Source organism: Scomber japonicus, chromosome 24 (assembly GCF_027409825.1).
Source record: "Scomber japonicus isolate fScoJap1 chromosome 24, fScoJap1.pri, whole genome shotgun sequence".
In the NCBI taxonomy this organism is placed as follows: Eukaryota; Metazoa; Chordata; class Actinopteri; order Scombriformes; family Scombridae; genus Scomber; species Scomber japonicus.
The window spans coordinates 5,141,619-5,154,407 of record NC_070601.1 but is presented as its reverse complement, the minus strand read 5'-3'; the positions used below and the strand labels follow the sequence as shown (position 1 = coordinate 5,154,407).

Below are 12,789 nucleotides of genomic sequence, written 5' to 3'. Positions count from 1 at the left end.
GTTTGAAGACGACAAGGTCAGTAAAAGATAAAATACATTACGAGCTACAGTACGTGCTTATAGGTGGAAGTTAGAAACCAGGAGACAGCAAATTTTACATTTATAATGAAATATAACAAAGTGACTGGCACTAGATCAAGTCGTTTTCATGATTATATAAATGGATAATATAGCGAGATATGAAATGAGCAGTCCTCGAAATGCCTTCCCACAAAGGATAATTAGATTTATGGATTTGAACTGTTGGCAGAATGAAACTATTTTTGGGTTGCAAGACATGTATTAATACTCTGCCTGGTCCCCATCTACACAGCTGAAGATATATGGGTTCCATATTTGGAGCTGTGGGTATTTTTCATAGTAATCTGGAGGGATAAATAACTGGATCTCATTGTTCTCGCTGCAGATGGGTTGGTAAAGGATTGCCTGAGAGGTTTAAAAGTTACAATGCATTTATTGGCTAGAGAGTGTAACAACAATGACCATAAAAAAAAAGCAATATTAGATGCAGGATTCAAATCTCTTTCCTCCGCTGAACAAACAAAGCTTCATCATTTCATTGATACCTAAACTTTCTGTTTTTTTTCCTGAGGGAGAAAAAGCTGGTAAATGTCACCTTATTTAGATGATTTTATTCTTAAAAGAAATACAAATAAACAAATGGGCCAGTGTTTTGTGATAAGAAGTATAGCAGCTGTATTTGACTGATGCTCACAGACTCATGAGAGGAGAGGAACTCTGAGAAAATTGACTTGATGTAAAGTCGAGATTATGATTTCATTCTAAATCACACGTTGAAGCTCCAACAGATAGGAAGCAAAACAGCTTTAGTCATTTCAACAAATTCTCCAAAGTAAAATATTTATGTTCAAGTAAAGGCGGAAATAGTTTGACATTATTGACTTTATGCGTTTCAGCAGCAATTCCAAATCTGTGATGTTGTAACTTCCAATCTGCACCGGAAATAGGGAACAGTGATCACCTAATTGTGTAAAACATGTATTATTCTAATCTGTATTATCAATAAATCGTAATCAAGTAGCTATTTTAACCCAAACCATGATATTTGACGACATCTTACAGTACAACGCTGTTTCTGCCTCGAAACTGAACCGAATAGTGACGTCAGATCGTACAGCAGTTTTTTTTTCACAATAAAAGTGATTTGTTGGGTTAGGGTTTAGGAAGGCACTGTGATCGGGGCATCAGATTAGAAAGCAATCAGTCATTCTGGAGGGCAATTATGAATCGTGTATCTAATTTAATTGAAAAAAATGGCTCCAAATTGGATGAATTAATTTCATGTGTGAGTCATCTATCTACACAATGCTGACTGTCTGAGTCTGGGTTGAGATGTGTTGTTCTTATGTGTTGTAGTCTAGTGTGTTTAACATGATTATAATATGCTAAAATTGGACTTTTTAGGTGGTTCGGCTATTCATCCCCAATAATTCCTCTTAAAACTATATGTAGAAAGTTCACAAACAACTTTCAGCTACCTTAAACTTAAGAAATGTGAAAAGGAGAGCTGTTTTTTTTTAAAAGGCCGTGAAATCATTAAGAGATTTATTTTTTTGGCAGCTGGCAGACTCATCTAATTGCAGTTTTCTCCGACAGAAATTGATTATCTTCACTCTCAAATGTCACAAAGTTATTACATTACAAAAAACACTGAGTGAGATGACAGGGGTTCCAGTGTGTAATTTAACTCTTGGTTTGCAATTCCACCTTAAGTGTAAGGCGTAGGAGTAGCAGACGAGTCCAGTGCTGCCAAATCTGCACCACTGGTTCATACACTTCATAGACTCTTAAACATACTTAAACACTTAACATTCATTTTAATATTTTTTTTCACTTTCTTTCTCTGCAACAAAGTCTTGAGTCGTTAGTTGAAAAAAAAAAACATCAGAAAACTTTACACTCTCTCACAAAAACAATTGGAAACCTAGAAGAGTTATTCCTCTCTCTCCGAGCCGAAGCCGTGGGGATTATTCTTCAAGTGCCTCAATTCACTGAACTCTGTGAAGTGGCTCTCAGGTTTCGCTTTGCCCGGCAGATGAATTCACAGTGAACCGTTAAAACCACATAACCATATGAAAACGCACTTGTGGTTTTGTTGAAATTTACTTTTATGCATTATACATGAAATTTCACTGGGAAATAATGATCATGGAAAGTTTTTGGAGCTCAAAGTGTAAAGTTGGTTCATTTTAGTGCTGCTTGAAAGAGTCTGATGCTAGTTTCATATCCGCACTTGATGATGATGAGATTTTGAAACCACCTCCTGTTGCAAAGCCGTCATTGATCAATGTTCCTCATATGCTGTAATCATATTCATCGGCACACTTTCATCTATATTCATTGGTACAGTTGCATCTGTTTTCACTCCCACACACACTCAAACACTGCTAGCCGTGTCGTAGTCCTTGCTGATGTGGGAGGTGCTGGGCAGGGACTTGAGATACTCCATGTGCCTCCTTGCGTCCTCCTGATTGTGCCTGATGTAGTAAATGATGTAAGCTGTCACCATGGAGAACCAGCAGAACATAGCCACAAACATAGCCACGTCTGTCGTTTTCTGGTGGAAGTTGCAAAAATTGATCCCAGAGTCCAGGACCTGGATCACCGGTTGCCCTACGTACTCCTCCTGCACTGATGTATAGCAGCCCACCTCGTTCACCGTCTCAGGGTCCAGCCTCAGCTCCCTCAGCACCTCCTGCAGGGAGCACTCGCAGTGCCAGGGGTTGTGAGACAGGCGGATGCGGGCGTGGAGCTTGGTGAATGTGTCCTTAGGGAGGCTGCTTAGGTGGTTGTTGGAAAGATCCAAGGTCCGCAAGCCCTCTGAAATCCCTTGAAAGGCGCCGACCTCCATGCTCTCTATGGCGTTGTGAGATAGGTCCAGTTCCCTGAGGCGGTGGAGGTCTGTGAAGGCCCCATTGGGGATGTGTCTGATCCGGTTGGACGAGAGCAGGAGAACCACAGTGTCTTTGGGTAAATTCAGCGGGATGTTCTCCAGGTTTCGTGAGGTGCACTGGACCACCACGCCGTTCCTGTCTGTGCAGTGACAGCTCTTAGGACACGCACACGCAGTCATGATCATCAGCAGAAGCCACAACGTTCCCACGAAGAAGAAGAGAGAACCACAGGGACGAGGCTTGATGGATGAACCGCACTTTTGAGAAGCCCCCATTAGTATGGGCATTAAAGGCTAAAGTTTCATTCTTGGGGGACTTTTTAATATTGATCCGCACATTATCGTCCATCGTCCATGATTTATCTCGAGCCGTGATCCAACAGCGAAGCAGCAAGTGTCCCAAAGGTAGCTGAGATGTCAAAGTGCAGCATGGCTGACGTAAACCACTGGAGAGAGAGTGGGAGGATATTTTTTGACAAGCCAAGTCATAACTGTGTGCTCAGGGTGGGAGGGCACGACCTATGAGTGCAAAAAAAAAGAGAAAAAGATAGAGAGGAAAAAAAGGTGAGATAGAGAAAATATCAAATATTTGCAGAAAGTTCCTCCATGTTTAAGAATTTTGTTCCTGTCTTGAAGCTGAAGATCTCATCGATGTGCATTCGTGGATCGACTAACAACAAGTTCCTTCACGCTTCCCATCATTTCTCTGTTGTTAATTTTCCTCCTCGATCACATTACGCTTCCCATTCACTAAATTTTCTACAGCATTTCCTCTTTTCAGACTCCATTCTCCTTAGAGAGCAGACTAGTAAAGTTCAACATTATCATAATAATAGCATTTGTGCAGCATGGTCTCCCAACACTGAAGACTTGTCTGTGTGAGAAGATGACAAGCCATTAAACAAGGTGTGGGCTCATCATTATGCAGCAGATGAACTTTCAAATGGTGATTTTTTATAATTATAATTTTTTTTTAAGTAACTCTAGTCTATAATATGTATGTGAGAGCACTGAAGGTCACAGTGCAAATCATAACATTAACAAGCTGGCTGGAAGATAACAGCGCAAAGAGCAGCTGATAAGCAGAAGGCAGCATTTTGATCACGCTGATGAATGTCAAACAGTTTCTGATTTCTGATACCTATAGAATAATAATATTGATATAAGCTGAATGTCTGTTAAACCACTATGGGAATAATAATGTAGGGGGTGAAAGAGAAAGCACAAGAATATACTATAGGCGGATTTTAAAAAGGGACTGTTGAATATCACAGGCAAATTACATGTTCTTAACACACTTAACTCAGTGCCAAATCATTCATTTTGCAAATTATAACACACAGTTTAATTTGTGTATGCATCATTTTACCAGAATATATTCACTTTTATAGTATCAGCCTGTAAAAGTGGTTCAACTCCATCCTGGAAATTAAAAAAGCTGCGTAAAAAGTGAGTTAAGGAGTCAGTATTTACCTGATCCACGCTCCACTCTGTCCGGTTCACATCACCACGCAGTCCACACCGGAGAGATTCTTTTTCTTTTTTAATGAGACATCCACCAATAGAAAAAAAAGGATTAATATCCCGCAAATGAGCGCACGCCTCTGGCAAAGCTCTTATGTGGAAAGCACAGAAGATTCAAGTGAGGATGCAACTGTTTTAATCAGAGTTTACAAGCTCCAGCTTCTTCTTCAGCGCAGGTTTGCAGCAGCTGTGTGTTGGTCTGTGTGTGAGTGAGTGTGTGTGGATGTGCGCAGAGACGCAGCACTGCACTCTGCACCGCTGTGGTCCGGTCTCTCTCTCTCTCTCTCTCTCTCTCTCTCTCTGTCTCTCTCTCTCAGTTAAAAGGGATCCCTGCTGTTACCGGGATCATCAAACTTGGTACAAAAATTAATAAATTGCCAATATGTTAATTAACAATAGTGGAATATGACTTTACTTAAATAGCAAGTGTAATTTGTAGTAGTGCTTTTACTTAATTGCTTCAATTTTATGCGCATTCATCTACATTTCAGAGGCAGATACTGTTTTTGTTTTTTTTACTCCTCTGCATCGATTTAACAGCTAATTACCCAATTACCTGGCTGAATGCAATATTAGACACATTCTTATAAAAAGAAGGAGCCTCATTATAAACTACAACAATAAAAAAACACGTTTACATTACTGCAATTATCAATAAGTACATTTTAGTGACAATAGCTCAACTAATTGGCTGCTAGTCTTAACTTTAGTGAGCCAGAGAGCGAATAAGTATCCAGTATTTCAAAAATGTCAGACTTTTCCTTTAAGAAAAATATATAAATAAATATCCAACAGTGTAATTAATAGTTTTGGTCAATAATCAAGGAAAACATCACTTATTTCTGGTTACAGATACAAAAAAATGCTGACTTTAAATTCCTTTTTTTTGTGGCTTTATATGATTGTAAAATGATGCTAAATGAGATGAATGAATGACCTTGGGCCTTTTAGTAACTTGTGATGGATGTTTGGCATCATTTTTGGTGTTTACGAGACTTACTGATTGACTTACTGTATTTCTTGAAAAATACTTGATTGGATTGCAAAAATATTTTTTCGGCACTGTCGTATTGTGAATTGTACTCTATCACCTCCAGTATCTGTTCATTCCATGGTAACCACTGATGTATTAAATTTAAATTTCATGCTCACTTGCGCAGCTGAATGACATCTAAACCTCTTCTTTATGTTTTCCTGGAACTCTCCTCTGCCTCTTCATATTTATTTTTTTTAACCTCCCTTTGCACGTTTAATATGATTTATATTTCTATGTGTCTGTGGCATTTTATTGGTATTTTAACACCAAAGGACACGACATAATCCATTTTTAAAAGGCTGTATTTTATATATCAACTTTATGAATGCATGTAAGAAACTGGAGTGAATCTCCACCAGATCAATCATCACAAACTTATTAACTTTAATTGTCTTGTCTTTTAAGACCCCTAAAGGCTCCCGGACCTCATTTTCTCTACCTACCTCTCCTCATTCTCCTCCATTCTCCTCTTGCTCTGCCTCGGACTGATTGTTTGCCCTGCGTGTCACACTCTGTCATTCTTCATAAACATTGATTACAATTCTCCTGCCCTGATGGAGGACTTCAGTACCGAGCCTGTCACCACCCACACTAACAAAAGACCTTTGAAGGCACTCCCAGCTGTATCGTTGCGACACAGAGACCACCTGAAAGCAGCCAGAGCTGTATGATTAAATGGCCGCCATGTGCCGAGTTCAGCCCTGTCAATTTTGCTGAGAGGCAGAATCATTGATTATATTGACTACTGAAGCATTTTAGCTCGTATGAACCTGCTTTACCACCCCCCCTCCTTATCCTTGTTTACACTGTGACAGTATCCAAAATCACAAAGCACACCCTATAGATATAAAAACAACCCTGCTCTGGGATAATCAGGGTGATAGATTTACCTCACGTCCTCCACTGTTTAAGCTACTTGACACTTGCCAAGGCATTTGTTTAACACCCTTAGTCATCTTGTTGGACTCCTGGCAAAAATTTCTGCCTGGTAACCCATCTTAAATAAAAACCTCTGCCCAGGATCACAAGGATATGGAGCTGAGCCAATTTAGAGAAGCTTTGTCAGCTAAGCATTATATGGACTCAGTGATTCTGTCATAACACAATTCAACGAGACAGATTTATTGGAATAAATGATTCATTTGGATGCATTTCTTTATATATAAAAAAGGTACAATTTAAACATCATCCTGCCCCATCTGCTCTCCCTGCATGCCTTGTTACCGTTGACATTGTGAAGTCACTCTGTGGAAGCGGCACAGTGTTGCCCTACAGTATATAGACTATTGACCTCTCCGATGCCACGCTCAGTACATTTGATAATGCTTTCCCCGCAGCGCAGGCTATCTGACATTGGATTTTACTCGCTCTGTCTGCAGTTGTTGTCACTCTCGAGGGAGGACGCAGCATGTTTTAGCACCGTGACCCATGTCCAAACTCAGAGGGGGAAACGAAAGAAACCCGACATTTGTAGGACAAGCAGGACTCTCCTCAGACTTTAAGATTTATTTATTTTTGCAGCATCTTTTACAAATCTGACGTCGTCTCCCTTATTGCTTTGACATCAGTCCTTTGCATTATAGAGAAGGTTGTCCGTAAGCAGCTTACAGCAATGCTGAGTGATAGCATGGACCCACTCCAACTTCCACGACAAGCCAACGCACAGGCAGAGAATGGCTTTACATTTTGGATGAGCCCAATTGGACAAACCTTTATTGAGCTGTTATTGAAGGTAAATCGACTGAGGTGAAGCACAGTCTGATGCACAGCGGCCTGGACTCCTGGAGCTTCACAGCAGCAGTCTGAGTTACTTTTTAAAGCTGGAACAAACATGATTTTTTAATTGAGAGTCTTGAAAGGCTTTGTGACACGGTTTCTCTGTTTCTTCTCCCCAGCGTATGTTTGGAAAAGGCCACGGCTGTAAGATTAGCTAATCACTTGCTAATGTTGTGTGTCCAGCCCAGATGTCTTGTCTGATGTGCCGTAAGCCTCTCAGGTCAATGAGGAGCCAGATATCACAGCACTCTTATTGTATGTGATTAACTGTCTCTAAGAGAGTTGTAAAATGGGCAGTTTTATTTTTTTGGCACCAAAGGCTTTAAATAATAAAGTCCAGTTATTTTTCAGCTTGAAGATGATTTTTAGGGGGGGGGGGCAGTCAGCTGGAGTGTCTTCAGAGCTTTAAAGCAGAGCATTAAAAATGCTGGTTGAATCAGCAGAACAAAAGATGAGCAAATGCATTAGAAATGAGTGAATTCTTTAATAAAAAGTCACAGATATAAGAATACATACACTACAAGTCCATGCTGAATGTGCTAATGCAGAAAGTAAATGGGACATATGCTAACCTTTGCATTTTTAATAATATCACCACAGATTGTATCGAACCTTAAGTGTTGTAGTTGGCAAACCCAAACCATCCATTAAGAAGAGTTAATTCTTCCATATTCACAATCAGCAGAAAATTGGAAATATTGGAAAAGATGTTTTGCAGAATCATCACATTTCTGCATTTTTGTGTGTAGTGATTTAATGGTTGTCGAAGGAGCGTTTTAGTAAGATTACTCCAATCACTGGGCTTAAAACCAGTAAACAACAAGTACAATTACCTCATTAAAACCTATAAATTCTAAGTATTTCTTCCCTCATTGAAATATCCAGAATTGATGAATATATAGAAATGTGGTTCACTGTTGGACAAAGTCTCAATATATGTTTGAAAACGGCCTTCTAGTGCCAAACAGGGGAGCTTTAAAGTTTAAATGGATGAAAATCATTGACTTATCCAGGAGACTTTCCATTGTTGTTGAGGAACATTGAAGATGTCGCTTAAATAAAACAGTAAAATAGGAACTTCACCAGCTCCTTTTGTTCAGCTGTTACGTGCCACGCTTCGATGCCACATGCACTGTCAGCTGATGTGTATTTTATGTCCGATCTGAATTTAAGTCCTTTCTTGACAAAGCACTCTGTGACATTTCTGCTTGTACTGTGCGGATTCATTTATCATAACTTGTGTGTGGCAGGACTTTGACTCCTCAGTCAGGCTCACTGTCAGCTGCAGGGACAGCCCCGTTAAAGTCTGATACACACTGCAAAGCTCCGCGCTGGATCTCAGCCAACGATTATGTATGGCCTGCTTACCTATCAACTTACTTGACAGCTTCTTGGCTCTCACCATACAAGTTTTAATCTACCCCTGAATGCATCCCTGAACTTAGAAACCATCATTTGTTTAGCTGAAACTGTGAACTTCCCTGTCAATGTTCTCTGAATTTAAACTTGATGCTTTCACTGCTCTGCCACACACCATATAGTAAGACCAGATTTTTGTCCTTGAGGGTCTTCTTAGCCTTTAAACAAGTCCAGACACAGAGCACCCTATCTTCCCACACATATCCTAAGGTTGAGCTGCAAAAATCTCCTCTGAACTTTTCACCTTTTTTAATGCTCACAGCTGATTTCCAGAAAAGAGAACGTGGTCCGCTGGATTTATCTGCTGTTCTTCTGTCTATTCCAACCAAAGTTCCTACATATAGTGGGAAAATGAATAATTTAAAAGCGCAAAAGGTAGCAGTATCTGAAGCTCTGTAGGGCAAAAAAAAAAAAAAAAAAAGTTGAACGCTCTGAATCACCTCTCTGGGAGCTGCCTGGGAGCCGTCTGTGGTCTGGACGCTCAGCATCCTCCCTGGCAAAGCAATTTACAGGTTCAAAGGCGGGCCAGCACATATCAAGATGGTGAAATGACTTCACAGCAGAGGAGAAAAATCTGTTGCTATCTGACAAATGCCCTCTATGCTTTATTTTTTTTTTGTGACTGTTGGTATTTGACAGGGAAGTTAGCAGTAAGTTGGCTTGAAGTGGGAAAGTTATAATTTGTTTGCAGAGAAAAAGGTGAAAGAAACTTGTTAAATTAGTTTGGAGTCGTGATAGAGAGACGGGATTGTACTGACTGGATGAAGGGTCGGGAAGGATTTTAGGAAAAGGGGGGAAATGCATTGACTGGAAAGGAATCTGGAGTAAAGAGATGGATGAAAGGCTTTTAAGAACATCTAAGCGGTGCTGGTTGAACTTCAATCAGTCAGTGATACCTCAATAAGAGTTGAAGGTACATTTATTTACACTTCTGACAGCCAAAGTCCCTGCTTGCATTTCTTCCAAATCACCATTAATGGTGAGAATTATAGAGTATTGATCTTATTTCTCAGGCATGTTGAGCAACATATTGATTAGATAAGGTTGATGATGGGTATCTGTCTGGTATTTGTATAAAAAAAAGAAAAAGAAGAAGTTTGTCTTTCATTGCTGGAAAAAGATATTCCTGCAGTAAAGATGCAAGGGACTGTCTTGTTTCAGTACACAGATATCACTTCTTTAACATATTTACTTAAACTTTTATACCGTGATTTGTAATGTCTTCAAACTGTAGGATATTGTGTGATATGGTTCTTTTTGTGCGGAGTTGACCATGAATTATTTTAAGGATGCTCACAAGAAGATTTCATTGTTATTATAATCTAATAATAATCTATACTATTATTAAATTACTTATGCCATACTGTCATTAGAGAAGTGTAAGTGGTGATACAGAAACCTATCAGAGGAGTCATCCTTAGTCTAATTCTCTAATTGGGAATAATTTGAATTAAATTGTACTCAGTGGTAGTAATTATATGAAATTACAGTGATTCCTCATCTTGCTGCTACAGTACCTGCCAATAAACTCCAGTAAGAGCTCATAAGATATTTTAAAACCCATGCTATAAACAACAAGAATGATTACATTATTTATTGTATCATTGGCTCATTGCCTTTTTTAAAAGTAGATTTTATAATTTGTTCCAGTGAAATCACAGAGCTATCTTTTTAAAGAAGGATAGATCTCATTTAAACCCCATCATCTAATTAGCATAATCACTTTGCTATATAATAATTAGCCGTATTTAATATCTATCAAAATCTCCCCAGGGAGAGTTTTTGCTTGGCATAGGCCGATGTCAGCTCATGGCTCATCAGGCTTTAATGTGCGAACGGGGACGAAGTCGAAATGAAGTTTTCTGTGAAAGGCAACAATAAGAAACCAGAGAACAAGTCACAGAAAGAAAAAATGAAACTTTATTTGTTTTTATACTTACCAACACTTTGAAATTAAAACCTATGTAATTACTCACAACTAATATAGATCTGCACATAGCAAATAAATCAATCGAAAATAGTTACGAACTTCTATCACTTTTTTTTTTATCCCAAACTGCAATACACACAAACAAAAGCTGAAAAACAAAAAAACAAAAAGAAAAGTCTATTCATTCCTTTTTTCCTGCTGTTGCTGCCTGCCACATGGAAAGTGGATAAAATTTCAAAAAGCATTTAAGCTACACAGCTCTTCTGTATCTATGTTAATAATAAGGAAATAACTGAATAAATAATTGCACATTGCACCCTATTATTGCATTAGTTGCAGTTTGTTTCAAAAGTCATATACTCAGGCATATACACAAATGTAAATAAATACAGATTTCAAACACTGAGTAACACATGAATATTGATGTTATTGAAATCACACTGCCATCACTTACAACTCAATGTTCCTGCTTTAACGATCAAATTCATATTATACAACAAATTTGTCAAATGCACACTCGAACAGTGCTAGTAAGCATTAGCAATCCAGGTTTTTATTCTTACATATGTGTGCTAATTTGAAGCAAACATACCAATGGTACACATGCACTGATAGCTGTTGTATAAAAGCCATAATACCCTTGAGGATGTCCTTTACTGTTTTTTATGTGGGTATTTCGGAAAGAATCCCCTCTTAGGTATTAGCTAACTTCTTCTAAAAAGCAAGTTTGCCAAAATATAAAACATAATTTCAGCTTGTTCATTTGACAAACATTCCACTGAAGTACAAGCTATGACAACTCAAAATAAAAAGAAAACACAAAGTCATAATTTTCAATGCTAGCACTACTACTTCAGTTCACATCAAAATGTAAGAATTATTGCAGAATAATCGTTGACTATGCATCGTCCGGTATAGTGATACAGCATTTGGTCCATTTACATAATCACATTTATGTCATCATCAAAGCGCTTAAGACCCAAAGTTAAGCTCAGCAAAGGCTGCGGGAAAATAAAACTCGTAGTATATGTCCGAAGAAATTGAGACACTAAAAATGCAGAATGTTGCTGTGTTGGACAGTAGATAATGTGATTCGACAATAACATTCAACAGCTGTTTGTATGCGTCAACACTGAATTGAGCTCAGCTGAAGCTCTGTAATGAGATGGCTCAAGCTGTCCTGTATATTAGGAGCATCCTCATGAGTAGAATACCGGTTGAAATACAGAATCAGACCAAATATCATCCTCACCTCCCTCCCTCTCGAAAACGAAATACAGTACGACAAAATTAATTTAGCTTAAGTTTCATGATCAACAAACAAAAAGTCATATGTGCATAATCACACCATAAATAAATACGTGCTGGTTTTTAACCAGCAGAGCAGGAATTGTCATCCAACCTGTCCTTTTGTTTTTTTTTTCTTCTTAAATAAAAACAATTGAGTTGCTGACAATAAAAAGACATTCAAACCCAAAGCGTCAAATCAACCGCATGACAGACAAAAAGAAACATGACAAAATGAACAATCGTGAAAAAGAGACTGAGTGGTCACGTCCGCCCAGGCCCCGTGGGTTCCCCCCAATGAACCCCTGAACATTCCTTGGCCCAAAAAATACCATTCGGCTTCGTCCAAACGTTTATAGGCCTCTTTGCCGTGATAGTTTCGACTTCCTTCCCTTCTCAAAAGCTTCAACACGGTTCAACACAGATTTGTAATTTTATTTTTCCCGCCGAGACAAGGGAAGGAAGTCGAAAGGTTTGGACGCAACACTTGGCTTTTAAGTCCAACTAATTCCTCCCACATCAGAGGCAGGCCAGAGTAAAGTGTTGAATAGTCTATTGCATGAGCGCCGCGTAGTCGACTAATGTGCTAAATCACAATTAGTCCTTGTACAAAACAAATACAGTATAATAATAAGTTAGTAAACAATCATTTAAATTTTCAGTCAGTGTTTTTAGCCACTGATTTTTCACTAATTTCCATTCATGCATCTATATACTAATAATTGGTGTTGATAGAAGGAGGCTATGTCGGAAGGTTTTTCGTCTGGGCAGGGTGTAGGACTAGACGTGAATGGCCAAAAATGTTGAAAAAAGTTAGCGGAAAAGAACAGGAGCACAAAGATATAATAATAACATTTTGAAGGAACACGTACACTGAACAGGTTTACTCAAATACACAACGAT

The 12,789-nt window shown here is 38.7% G+C and overlaps 2 protein-coding genes across 2 annotated transcripts in view; one reads left to right on the top strand and one right to left on the bottom strand.

Moving 5' to 3' along the window:
- Window positions 1-12,789, top strand: part of LOC128354250 (fibronectin type III domain-containing protein 4-like) — an 84,506-nt gene that overhangs the window by 2,031 nt on the left and 69,686 nt on the right. The gene's annotated exons all lie outside the window — the stretch shown is intronic.
- Window positions 2,399-3,190, bottom strand: LOC128354010 (leucine-rich repeat-containing protein 3-like). The gene has a single exon (XM_053314258.1). It carries the CDS (start codon window positions 3,188-3,190, stop codon window positions 2,399-2,401), a length of 792 nt encoding a protein of 263 aa, XP_053170233.1.